The sequence below is a fragment of the Cebus imitator genome, unplaced genomic scaffold (assembly GCF_001604975.1).
Source record: "Cebus imitator isolate Cc_AM_T3 unplaced genomic scaffold, Cebus_imitator-1.0 Scaffold2, whole genome shotgun sequence".
Taxonomy (NCBI): domain Eukaryota; kingdom Metazoa; phylum Chordata; class Mammalia; order Primates; family Cebidae; genus Cebus; species Cebus imitator.
The window spans coordinates 6464024-6478304 of NW_016107317.1; the positions used below are offsets into that span (position 1 = coordinate 6464024).

At 33.3% G+C, this 14281-nt stretch overlaps 1 protein-coding gene across 4 annotated transcripts in view; it reads right to left on the reverse strand.

The window, feature by feature from the left end:
- The window catches only part of PLCZ1 (phospholipase C zeta 1), a 53070-nt gene that overhangs the window by 24215 nt on the left and 14574 nt on the right, over positions 1-14281 (reverse strand). For 2 of the 4 annotated variants that reach the window (XM_037739126.1, XM_037739139.1), the window contains 3 exons: positions 12460-12691; positions 8599-8800; positions 2732-2876 (listed from right to left, as the gene is read on the reverse strand). The exons of 1 other annotated variant lie outside the window; for it this stretch is intronic. In XM_037739126.1, coding sequence (XP_037595054.1) covers positions 2732-2876; positions 8599-8800; positions 12460-12691 — 579 coding nt within the window. Of the gene's footprint in view, positions 1-2731; positions 2877-8598; positions 8801-12459; positions 12695-14281 lie in introns of all 4 variants that reach the window. One more of the 4 variants, XM_037739134.1, reaches the window with a different exon arrangement.

Below are 14281 nucleotides of genomic sequence, written 5' to 3' on the forward strand. Positions count from 1 at the left end.
TTATGTCTTCTTGGTCTCCTTGACAAATTAGTTGACCATATATGCTTAGGTTGGTCTCTAGGCTCTCTATTCTGTTCCACTGGTCTATATGTCTGTTTTTCTGCCCAGGACCATGCTGTATTGATTACTATAGCTTTGTAATATAATTTTAAATCAGAAAATGTGATGCCTCCAACTTCGTTTTTATTTCTCAGAATTGTTTTGGCTATTTGAAATCTTTTATAGTTCTTTAAAGATTTTAGGAATTTTTTTCTATTTCTGTGAATAATGCCATTGGAATTTTGATAGGGATGGCATTAAATCTGTATATTGTAGCCTGGTATAGTTACTCATTCCTGTAATCCCAGCCCTTTGGAAGGCCAAGGTGAGAGGATCTTCTGAGGCCGGGACTTTGACACCAGCCTGGACGACATAGCAATGCCACACCCCAAGGGGGGAAAAAACCCTGTATATTGCTTTAGATAGTATGAACATTTTAACAATATTGTTTTATATCTTCTGAGTTAGGAACATAGGATATCTTTTCATTTATTTGTGTCTCCAATTTCTTTCATCCATGTTTTATGGTTTTTAGTGTACAGATCTTTCACCTTCTTGGTTAAATTTATTCCTAGATATGTTATTTTTACACTATTATAAATGAAATTATTTTCTTAATTTCTTTCAATTAGGTCATTATTTGTGTATAAAAATACTACTGATTTAAATATGTTGATTTTGTGTCCTGCAACTTTACTGAATTCATTTAGTTCTAACAAGTTTTTTTTGTTTGGAATCTTCGGGCTTTTCTACAGACAGGATTATGTCATTTGCAAATAAAAATAATTTTGCTTCTTTTCTTCCTATTGGAAGGAATAGAAAGTATTCCCTTTTGTCTCTTTTTCTTAACTAGTTTCCCATTTCTTGCTTTTTGGAATCTTAGAAACTGTAGGCTTTTCATCTTTGCAAGGCCTTTGAATTTTAAGACTGTCTCCACTTTTTAAAACTTATTTTCCACTCTGAATTCGGTGAGGGAGTTAACCATGCAAATATTTGGGAAGAGTATTTCATATAAAGGGGAAATAGCAAGTACAAAGGCCTTGTGATGTGTCTGAAAAAGACTAAGGAGGCCAGAAAGGCCAAGTGAACAGGGATGGAGTAGCAGGAGAGTTCAAACCGGTAATGAAAAACTGACCACTTAGTGCCTTTTGAGTCATTGTACAAATTTTAGCTTTTATTTTTGAGTGAGGCCAAAGGCTTTGAGAAGGGCAATGACATAATCTGACTTACCAAAAAATCACTCTGGCTGATATTTTGAGATTAGACTGCAGGGAAGTAAGGAAAGAAGCAAGAATACCAGAGAAGAGGGTATTGGGATCATTTAGGCGAGAGATGATGTTGGTTGACTGGGAAGTGACAATAAGAATGAGAAAAGAGAGTTAAACTCAGGATACATTTTAAAAGTAAAGCCAAGATGATTTGCTGAAAAATTGAATGAGGGGCTTGAGAGAAGGAGAAGAAGGTTACGGCTGGCAAAAAAGATTTTGACTGGAGCATATGGAAGTTGCCATTAATGAGATGGGGAAGACCATGGCAAGAGCAGGACTAGAGAAATATCAGGGAGCTCAATTTTAAACATGTTAAGTTATATATGCCTATTCAATATCCAAGTGGAAATGTCAAATAGGCAGTTGTGTACATTGGTGTAAGTTCAAGAAAGAGATGGGAGTAGAGATATATGAATTTAGAAATCATCAGAAATTACGTGTTTAGGAGAATCAGTGCCATATTCTCAATGTTTTTATATTAAGATAAAAATTGTTCATATATAATATTTGTATCTTTGGAATATTTATTTTGTACTCTATTTTAATATATAGTAGATAAATTTATATAAATTTGTGATTTTAAGTTTATGCTGACAGATTATGTAATGTATTGACATAGGAGAAGTTAATCACATTTGTAAATTTAATGTATTAGGTACACATTACATAGTTTTAGTAATATAGTAAGAATTTGTTTAGTCATTTTGATGGTACTAAAATTGTACTGTAATTGAAGGGCTTACGAAATCAAATGTGTTAAGTGTACGAAAACAACTTAAAATGTCTGAAGGTACAAAATTAGTCATGTTTATAAATGAAACCAAATGTTCAGAACTCCTTAACATTGGGGGATTGCAAAAACCTGCTCAATTTATAGAGTAGGATTCATAGACTGAGCTTGAATTCTGGGAATAACTATATCTTTGACTCTGTATTAAATTAAATTTTTTTGAATCCAAAGTAAACTTCTGAACATTTCTTGCTATATAAATAGCTATCATTATAGTCATTAAAATGTCAACAATTGAAATGATGCATTGTTGACACATTTTATTTGTCTTGAAAGTAAAATAGTTGAATATTGGTAAAATATTTACTATTACCTAGACCAGTATTTCTCAAGCTTTCCTGGCTATCATCCACAATAATAAATATATTTTACATTGTGAAACAATACACACACACACACACACACGTAAACAAAAATTTCCATGAAACACTATGTACCTTAGTAGCTGAAACTAACTTTGATAAATCTACTTTTAACTATATACAACATGGATTTCACTGCCTACTAATGGATCGTAACCCACAATTTGAAATCATTGATCTAAAGTAAGGCTACGCATTATAGGATTTTGAAAGAAGTAAATTAGAATTGCTTCTGTTTAAATAACTACAGTTGAACAAAGATGTGTACATACCATGAATGCATATTTGTGTATTGCTTGGATAACAGTTTTAAACAGAAGTTTGCTGGTGAGGGTGTAGCCATGATATACAACAGGTTCATTCTGTGCTCCATCCCAGCAGTCAATCTCCAAACAACGGCATCCTTTGACAAGGGCACTAGCAAAATTGAAGCAAAATAAATTGTTACCCCTGGACCATTAAAAATACATACGAAAGTCTTAAAATATTCCAAAGACTGTTTGTGATTTTATAATAAATGCATAAATGAGTCCATAACACTCTATAAAAACTTGTCTTTAGGACAAGTTTTGAGTATCTGGAAATTTGCATTAAAAAGGAAGACAAAAACTGTCTATGTAGTACATTACTGTGTCTTTCTTTCTAGGCAAATGTTTTACTCTTGTGTGCTCACCATCCAAGGCTTGGTTTTCAGTAAGCAATGAAGATACCTGCTCCATAGTTGTAGCTCTGAAATGTCTCTATGCCCAACCCAGACAGTTTTGCTTATAGTGGGATTTACTGTTCAATGCAATACTATTGAAAAGCAATAATGTTCAAAGCCATCTCAGAATAGTAGAATATATTAATAAAATCTTATCTAATTCTTTTCTCATGTCAGGCTTTGGCGAATGGAGTATATGGTAGGAAGGGAAGGATAAAGAAAAGATAAATCATGACAATACTTGCTCCCTGGAAACAATGTTGGCTAGAGGGTATGGAAACTAGAGGGCCTAATGAATCAGTTAATAATCCTTATCTCTCTAACTGTTTTGCATAAGGCCATCTCTAATTTTAATACAAGTAAGTACTAGAGAAAATTAAAGTTTATGCAAAGGAAGCCTGGACATCAGCTAATCTATGTCTATTTGACTCATAATTTCACTGGGAGAAAAATTTGAACTGACTGCCTCAGAATGCAAGTTCACAGCTTTATCAAAACTGAGGAAAATATATTTCTACTTTTGTTGGTATCTAAAACTGGGTCTGATTTTTCTACCTAAAAAATAAAGATCAGTTTCTTGATTTAGACATAAATTCTCTTAGGTTCACTAAGTCGGTTGTACTCACTGGGTTAAAATTAATTCTCAGTGTTCATAATACAAGAGAGCAGTGACAGGATGCTTTATTAACACATATGCTTTTATTTACTCTGTGTCAGTTGAAGCTGATTGCATTCAGATTTTTCACTGACTTTATAATAACGAATATAAGCAAACAGGGATGTCTCAGAATCTTCATACCCAGCCCAGAGCAGGCCACTGTATGCCATCATGAAATAGGTCATTTGCCCCAAACTACCAAGACCAAAGAGTTCACTCAAATGTATTGATTTATTGATTGGTTCCTGCAAATGTAGATATAGCAATAAGATAATTAAATTATTTCACAGACACACACACATAGTTGTATAGTTGTTCTTATTATCTATGAACTTGGCCTGACGTGGAGCTAATATGTGCCAACCACAGACCAAGGATTGGCAACACTAGCATGAGGCAATGCTTATTGCTGGTTCTCCAAGAGCAGTGACTGAAATTTCAGTCTCATAAAACATGTTTGACAAACTGTCAGTAAATATTTATTGTGTTTATATGAGAAAAAAATGCAAACTGCAGAGATGTAAGAAAAAAAAGTAGAAGGCAGAAAAATGTGATCTTCTAAAATGCAATCTTGGAAGAGACAAAACTGAATCAAAAGAGAGCTGACTTGAAACTCCAGGATCTTAGAATCGATGTTCACATATTAGGAAAGAGGTTAAAAAAGCTTCTTTGCCATACATAGAGATATTTTCCCATAGAAAACCAAGCTGACACGTTTTCCAATAAGTATATTAAATTACCCCACTGTCTACAGGCTACTGGTTTTTCACTGGGACGAGTTTGCCTCACTGGAGGGATTTGGCAATGTCTGGAGATATTTTCAGCTGCCACAACTGGAGATGGGGGAGGGTTGTAATTGGCATCTGGCAGGTTATGGTCACAGTGAGGCTAAACATTCTGCAAGGCACCAGACAGCCCCTGACAACAAAGAATTATCTGATTCATAAAGTGAAAAGTTTGAGAAACCCTGCCTTAAGTCATGATAACCTGGAGAAGAAAGTGTAGTCCCAGCACCAAGTACTTATATATAATCGGTAGTTTTTCCAAACAGAAGCACAGAGCACCAAATGGGTCATATGAGAAAATGAACCTTTTAGATTTAGTTCTTCTTTGGAGATTATATTTAGTCCCTTTCTAGGGAGATGACCCAAGAAGTACTTAGGTAGGAGTATAGCTGAAAACAGATACAACAATTATGACACTAAGTCAACGTACAGGACTGCCTAAAACATAACGGGGGGGGGGGGGGGGGGGAGGAGAGAGAGAGAGAGAGAGAGAGAAGAAAAAAGAAAAGAAAAGAAAAAAAGAGAAAGGAAGGAAAGAAGGAAAGGAAAGAAAGTTAAGAAAGTAAGGAAAAGGAAGTAAGGCATTAGAGAAGAAGGGAATTGGTGAATCACATCTATCTTAGAAGCTTCCCCAATAGCTTGATTGTGAAAAATTAAATTCTTAGTAAATTCTTTTGGGATGTTTAGGGGTTTTAAATTTTGCTCTGTTTTTGTTTTTTGTTTTTTTGGGGGGGGGTTTTGTATGTGTGTGGGTGTGGGTGTGGGTGTAGGTCTGTGTGTGTAAGATGGGGTCTCTGTCTGTCACCAGCCTAAAGTGCAGTCTCAAAGTCCTAGGCATAAGTCACCATCCCACATCAGCCTCCCAGGTAGCTAGGACTACAGATACATGCTACCACACTTGGGTAATTTGCTTTGGTTTTTGTTGTTGTTGTTAAGTGCGCAGTGCTTTATTTCGGCATGTGGCAATGCACTATATGTAAAATTTCAGAGTTTTGTTAACTAATTGTCTTTGTATTGGAGAAATGGACCTAGAATACTCATAGAGAAATCTTGTCGGGCCCATGGATACTCTCTGGACAAATAAGGTGGTCACCTAATCCTTAGCAGAAATTTTAAATTTGGCTGTATTTGTAAAATTGCAAATGAAGATATTTCTTGGCTTATGGATTTATTTATGTATTTAGATTTTAAGATGGAGAAGAAGCAATGTTTATTTGTAAAGTTTCTTAATTTCCATGGAAGAATTTTGCTTTCCTGACTGGTAGCTGATTATGACAGTAAATTGTGTTGGCTATTTTATCAACATAGAGTATGAGTTCTCTGGAGTGCTGCCAGAAAACAATCTTGAGCTTTCTACTTGGATGGTGGGAGGACAAACCACCAAGAACTATATTGTGAACCAAAACTTTTCATAAATAATATTGATTCTTGCTACTTTTTTAGATGGTTTTAATTTTAGCCATGGATCAAGCCAATCTTTATAAAATTGCATCTTCAGGCTACATGGCTTGGTCCCCTGCAAAAACATTTACGTGATTGCACAATGTCATACCAACCACTTATGTGTGAGGGATATAAGAGAAAGTTTTATCTTCTCTGATGGTGATGTTGAGGACACTCCATTATTTCACTTTGAGCCTCCTTTTTGGAAACAAAGAAAATTTCTCTGTCATTCACTACTGTTTTTTATGATCACTGTAAACCTTATAACTAATCCTGTTTCTCTCTTGGCTTTGGCTGCTAGGTAACTTACAGGTGATATTCTCCATGCATTCTAGAATTTGTACAGAACTTTGTGGTATGAAATTTCCACTCTTAACTTTGTTTCATCTATTTATCTCTAAATTTCCTTCAAATACTTCCTAAAAACTATCAAGGTATAAAATATTATAATTTTTATTGCAATTTATTTAGATTGTATAATATTTTCTACTTGAAGTTGAATTTTAACTGGTAATAAAAATAAATTTAAGGACTTTGGTAGATTAAAATATTGAATGCTACAGCAGTAATATTCTTTTTCCTTTTGTAAATATGAGGAAACTGAGATACACAATGGTTTTATCTGTCACAAAATTAACAGATGAGGAAAAGGGAAGAAATATGTGCACTAGAAACTTAAATACTGATGTTTAAACACTATATTATGCCACTAGTCATGAGGAAAAATATTTTGAAAGACTTTCATTCTAAGCATGTATCTTCAAAAGGTGGAAAAAGAAACAGAGAAAAGTACAATTAAATTTAAATGTAAATTTGCAGTTGGATGAACCATTTTCTTGTAATTCAAAAGTATTTATATATATTTCTAAATGTAACTGCTTTAATATTTATATTTTCTCTCTTTAAAAATTAAAATAACAAAAAATGAACAGAAATTCCTATAATGAAATTATAGCTACAAATTGGGCTATCTTTACAGAATTCTAAATGAATACATTTCCAAATGTATGAATTTCTGTCTTTAGTTAGATTTGAAATTAGAGAATCAGCAATATTTATTTGTAAGTTTGGTATTATTTTAGAATTATAAGATATCTTTTCTGTTGATGGTTTTACCTTAAGTAATACCATCTAATCATTTGGTTTTAAATATCCCATATATGTTGATAACTTCCAATTCTTTTTTTCCAATCTGATAACTTCTGAATTCCACACACATATATACCCAACTGAGTATCTGATCTAGCTGTTTGGTAACTAATTGGTATCTCGAACTTAACATGGAAACCACAGAATTCTTGCATGTTACCTCACACCCTACAACAGGCTTCTCTTTTGGGCTTCAACATTTCATCCAACAATATCACTGGTTATTGAGATGAAAATCTTGATTCCTCTCTTTCCCTTACATCTCTCTTCAAATCACCTGGTAAGTTATGTTGGCTCTGCCTCCTAAAATTACATGGTCCCCAATATATGATGGTTTGACTTATAATTTTTCAACATTATGATGGTACAAAGACAATATGCATTCAGTAGGAATCACACTTCTACTTTTCAATATTGGTCATTTCCCAAGCTAGCAATATTCTGTATGAGACACTCTATCGCAAGATGCTGGGCAGCAGCAGTGAGTACAGATCCCACTCAGCCACATGATCACAAGCAACCAAGATTCTACGGTGTCCTGTGTTGCCAGTTTTTGGGGGTGCTTTTGGAGCGGGGATATGATTTAGCCTCACTGTAAGCTAGTGTAAGTGTTCTGAGCACATTTAAAGTAGGCTTGGTTAGGTTATAATGTTTGGTAGGTTAGATGTACTAAATGCATTTTCAACTTAAGATATTTTCAAGTATTGGGATGTAACCACATTGTAAGTTGAGGAGCATCTGTATCTCAAATTCAACCACTTATCATCTCAGCTGCCACCCCATCTATAGCCATCATCTATACCACCTGCACTGCTACACCATCTTCCCAAATCATCTTCTGCCTCCTCTCTGGCCTCATCAGTCATTCCACCATATTACTGAGTAAATCAAATTATGACACTATCTTAAAGAAAATCCTTCTCAGTCCAGCTGGAATAAAATCTATTCTCCTCTCCATGTTCCACAAGACCCTCATAAACTGACTCTACCTACCTCCTAAAACTCATCTCCCTTCATTCACCATTGACTTGTCTCCAGCCATATTTGCCATTTTTCTTTCATTTAAACAAGCCATGCACTTATTCTGTTTAACATGACCTTTCTATTAGATCTTTCCAAGGCTTCCTCTATCATCACTCATGCCACAACTATTTAATTTCACTTCTTGACTTTTCTGACAACTTTATCCTAAGTAACATCCTCACAGTCACTTTCTATCACATTACCTTAGTTCACCTTCTCCATATGATTCATTCGTCCTTGAAAACATTTTTTACCTGGTCATTATCTGTCTGCTTGTACATAGATGAGTGTAGCATGTGTATCTCTATGTAACAAACTTGCACATTCTGCACATGTACCACAGAACTTAAAGTATAATAAAAATAAATAAATAAATACCTTACATATCCCCAAAGGTCACTTGGTCCCACTAATTGACCAGATACCAAATACGTGTTATGTGAGGATGAAATAAAATAATCATTTAATGGATGAGTCATATCTTGATAAACTTTTCTACATTCATTTTTAAATAGTAGACATTCAGATGAATCCATGTATCTTGTAAAACCTTCAAGTGACATTTGGTGTGCTTTCCTAACTAAAAAGAGAAAATAAAATAAGTTAAAAGAATGTAAAAATATCATTAGCAAGATAAAAAAATACATCTCACTTGTAAATTTAGTAGTAGAGCATGTTTCTAAAATAGTTCTTTAGAATTAATATGAATACTCTATGTTGTTTGGAAAAAATTTGTGGTAAAACCTTTAGTTTTTCCATACTAACATTCAAGTAAATAATATTTTAATTATATCTGATTTTTTTAAGTTTTAAAAATACACACAAGAAAAGTACATATATTACAGATCAATGAGCTTCCACAAGCTACACATCTGGATAACTGGAGCACAGGTCAAAGAACTTTCCAGTCACCACACCCATGTATATCCACTGGTTTGACTTCTAAAAACACAGACTAGTTTTCTTGGGTTGTTGTGCTTTAATTGACTGAGGCAGTATATATTTTTTGTACCTGGTTTCTTTTACTCAACATTATGTTTCAAAGATTTATTCTTGTAGTTGCATGTAGTTATACATTGCTGATTCCCATTACTTTACAGTATTTCATTGTATGAGAAAGCCACAATTTATTTATTCATTTTATCACTGATAGAAATTTAGATAATTTCCTATTTGGGGTTATTGCAGATAGTACTATCAAAAATAACTAGTGAATGTCTTTTGGTGCAAATATATACACATTTCTATATGGTGCAAGTCTAGGAATGGAATTGCTGTGTCATTTGCACATGGTCATCTTTAGTAATTAATCTCTGAACATTTTTACTTACTATGATATGTACCAAAATATTAATTTAAGCAGAAGACTGGCTCTGGAAACAGCCTGGACTCATATCGAATTTAACTTGTTATATGACCTTGAGCATATTAGCTAAGCTGTCCCTATTTGTGGAATGGGGGTAATAACAGGATCTACCCTTATATATTAACTCTATAATTTTTAGTTGCTCTTATTGCTATTGATAGTTCATTTTGACCAAAAAGAAAAGGTGACATGAGCGTTCACTTAATTAAAATGTGATCTTTGGCAGAGAATTTTATTTCTAGGAATTTATCTTTTAGAAGCAGAGACTCAGACAGTGATGTACAAGAATGCTTACATTAGCGTTATTTATAAAAGCAACATAAGTGCAAGAGAATAAACAAATTAAAGCCCAAAATATAATACAATACTAAGCAGCCATTAAGAATAATGTATCATAAAAATATAGTGACGTAAGTAAATGTTTATGACATCATAAAAGTGAAAAAGACAGCATTCAAAATGCTATTACTATTTTGGTTTAAAAAAATAAAAGCTAGAAGAAAATAAATAAAATTTTTATAGGCATACAAACCCTCTATTTCAAATCCATGTAAATGTAGGAAGATAGAAGTGTATGGAGCAAATGAATCATGTATTGTAACAGTAATGACTTGCATACATTTATTATTTTTCCCTGTTTAATTAGCAGTAATTTGCTTAGCTCTTTTGAACTATTTAATAATTAAATAAATATCTTCAGTAATGGAATAGAAAATAAACTCATTTTTTCCCCTTAAAAACTACCAGTTTGAAATGAGGATTAATCACATGGATTTTTAAAAACTTCATTTGGTACATGTCACATAATAATGAGGGATGAGGCTGAGGAGCTTGGTAGCATTTGGAACTATAAGATCATAATTCAAATTGGCCTTAATAAGACACGAGTGATCAATAATCATGTAAATGAAATGCAAGGTCTTGGCTGTGTTTGAGAGTATTTGAGGCAGGTGAAGGCTCAAAAGAGGAAGTGGATTAACAGTGTAATATTGTAGTTAAAATGCAAACACAATTCCCAAGTGTCATTGCCACCATCCCAATATCTCATTTGTATCTTTTAATTTACCACCTGAAGTTGACAGTGCCAAAGTAATTTTTTTGGTAATATTCTGTAGATCAGTGCTACTGAAAGTACTCATCTGTAAACTGGTTGTTTCCAGTTGGCAACGACATAAAGAGCTTGAGCCAGAACATAAATCAATGCACTACTTCCTTATAGAAAGTCTTGCTATTTTTGACAAAAAAAAAAAAAAAAAAAAAAAAAAGTCAGCTGAACTCATCAGGTCTCCTTAGTGATATAGTATGTACATACTAAGTATGTACTATGTACTACATTCACTTAATATTCTGGGGCAAGCTCTTTACCTTGCTGCAAACCTGCAAAAGTTTAATGGTGCTCAAACCAAATTGTCTAACACTAACACTAACACTCTATCACGCCACTACAATGCTGAAAACCCTCCAAAATCTTTGCATGGCACTGAGTCATGAAGCCAAAATCTTAATTATGGACTATAAGAAATTATATGGTTTGATCTCTCCAGTTTCTCCAAACTCATTTCCCACTTATTCTCAAAGTTCTAACCTCACTGTCCTCCTCCTGTTCCTTCAGTTCTTCAACTCAGGTCCAGTGCTTCCCTTTCTTGGACCTTAGACACTTCTCCCATATTGTCACATAACTTGTCTGTTCTTGCCATTTAAGTCTCAGCTCAAATCTCCACACTCTCAGAGAGGATTCTCCTAAACACCCAACCTGAACTAAGTTTCCCAGGTCATTTATTCTCTGTCACCTTCCCTGCTCTATGTTTCCATATCACTTAGCACTCTCTTAAGTTATCCTTTTACATGCTTCATTATTTACTGTCAACTTTCCTCCAGCCCATCAGGAATTCAAGACCTAATTGCCTTGTTCTTCACTATAGCTCCAGCCCCCAAAACCATACTTGGTTACTACAGATAAATATTTTAATAAATTATGAATGTATGATCCAATGCAGAAATAAATTTGGTTTTGTTAGAACCTACATTATCATGTGTTAAACATTTGTAGCCTGAGCCAACTTTCAGAGGCAAAACTTGAAATTTCATACTCCCCTTGCTAGATGAGCTATTCTATCAGTTGATTTCTGTAAGGTTAAACATTGTGCTTTAATAATGTTTTGGTACAATTATATGAATATTTATTGTATTACATGTTTATTATTTTATTTCAAAATGAACATAAATGAAAAACTGAAGTGTTTTTACCCATTGAAAGATGGAACAAAGATCACAAAATCTATAACAGATCATTAGCCTAAATAGTCACCAAATCACTTGGTGTTCAAAAATGAAGAAAAAGCAAAAAATATATATATTTATGAAATGTTATAGATAATTATATTTATAAAAAAAGGAAAATTAATCATTTTGTAATATTTTGTTCTTGGAATTTTTTTCATTTAGCTCATTTAATTTTCACACGTATTTTCAAAAATATAGTGCATTAAAATGGAAAACCACTTATAACTGAAGTTTTATCTTATTCATGAGATCAAGATATTTTCTTCTTCTAGTAGGGTACATGTAATAGAATAGTTGTCTTATTGTCACCTCTAAGATCGTTTCTGAACACTTGAGAGATACATGAAAGCAGTTAAAAGAAAGGAGCTGAACAGTGTATAGGAAAGGATGTCATGGTTACACAGTACAACTTCTTAAAAGGTAGTAGAAATGCTATAAAATATATTTTCCCAAGGAAATTTTACCCATTCAAAAACTATAAGTTGATAACCATAATTCATAAAAATACTTCACATTAAAACTTTTTTTAAAAAAAAGAAAGAATACTTCACATATAAATATTCTGATAAAACTTTGAAATGGAAACATACCTTCTTCAATAGGCTCATATTTCTGAATGATCTCAAAAGCAATAGTTTTACTCATCTCAACTGAATATTGTTCTTGTGTCAGAAATTGAACCAGATTATGTTCTGAAAGAATTTTCCGGTTTTCAGAATATGCATTGAAAATCTCAATAATTTCTTCTCTGTGTGCAATAATTCGATAAATTGCTCTAAATTCTTCTATGGTGATTCTTCCTTGTTTCAGCTTGTCATTGTCCTACTAAAAAAAATGACTGGTGGGCTCACATTGCGAGTATAAAAAATACATAAATGAACATCAGAGTATTTTTGTAATATATAATAATTATACTTGAAAGAAGATGAAACTTACATTAGATTCTTATTAAAGATAAAATATATAAAACTGCATAGAGTGATGTCAAAATTGGGAGTTAGTTAACTCTTGAAACCCACTGGTTACAGGGGTGAAGAAAGGAGTGTGGGAGAAAATGAGGATTCAGGTTGTCTTTCAATTTCACATTTCATTTTTGTATTCTACGTTACTCCAATTATTTCATAAAACCATACCGGGCAATGTGTAATCTCATGCCACTGGTGTGTAGCCTGGACCATATATGTCAGAGTGAGTCAGACACATTCACGATCACTGTAAACTGCAGAAGCTGTGGTAGTTACCCAATACCTTGAAGAAGTGGAGTCTGAGTAATCATTAAAGAATTTGGGGCAGGTACAAACAAGATGAGTTCTGATAAGAGTGAATTAAAAAGTTCATATTTGAGCTTTATTAGAAAAGGCAAGAAAATAGGCTGGGTCCAGTTATTAAAAGCAACAGAACAACGTGGATTTCTCAATAGGAAAATGAATAGCAAAAATAGAAAATTGGTTTGATAAGTAGTCCATTTCCAGTTAGAAGAGATGGAGAACTGCAAGTAAGAGAACAGATAAGATGAAATTGAAGTGGGAGGCGGTGAATAGATGCTAAGAACAGATCTCACTGAAACGACGAAGGGGGAATTCAGGAGGATTCAACACATTTAAATTTTAGAAAAATGAGATAAAGAATTCAGGAATGACTGGGGTCAGGGAGCGTTAGAAACACTAGTAGAACTATAGCATTACTAACAAAAAACTGGGAAACAGGAAGTTCAGCTTAGAGGGAGATTTAATTTGTAAAAAAAAAAAAATGTTTTTTTATTAAAGAAAAAGTACAATTCTGTAATTTTGTTCTGAATATGTTTTTTACCCTGAGATTCCTTGGCCATCAGGGAAATAGATTATAACATCTTAACTCTCTTGTTACATTGTAAACAGCTTGAATGTGAGAAGCATGTGTTGACAGGGCATTGTATCATGGTGGGATCTGTGGTTGTCAAATCAGATGCTGGGTCTCCAGAGCTTATTAAACAATCATAGCGCCTTAAAATTCTGTAGTCTTAAAGTAATTCATGCATATTGTTAATTCCCTTACTTAACTAACATGGTTCAACTTACTGTTTTTTAATTCTGGATTTGGAGGTCCATGGAAGTGGATGTTACAGAATTAATTTCATTTTAGCCTTGCTCCACTCTTTATTTGTCATAAATCTTAAGCAAGTCAGTAAAAGTTTAAAATATGCCTGTAATTCCTGATAATTTTGGTTCTAGAAAATTATATAAATAAAAAATTATGCTTCTACTGAATAGCAGCATAAAATAAAATATACATTATTCACTGAGTAATGAAAGTTTTATTACTTTCAAACAGAGTATAAGCTTGGTCATCTGAAATGTCCTGATAATTTGTTTTGTCTCGTGTTCTTCTAAAAGGTCAAAGTTGCCATCTTATACTAAAACGATTTGGAGATAT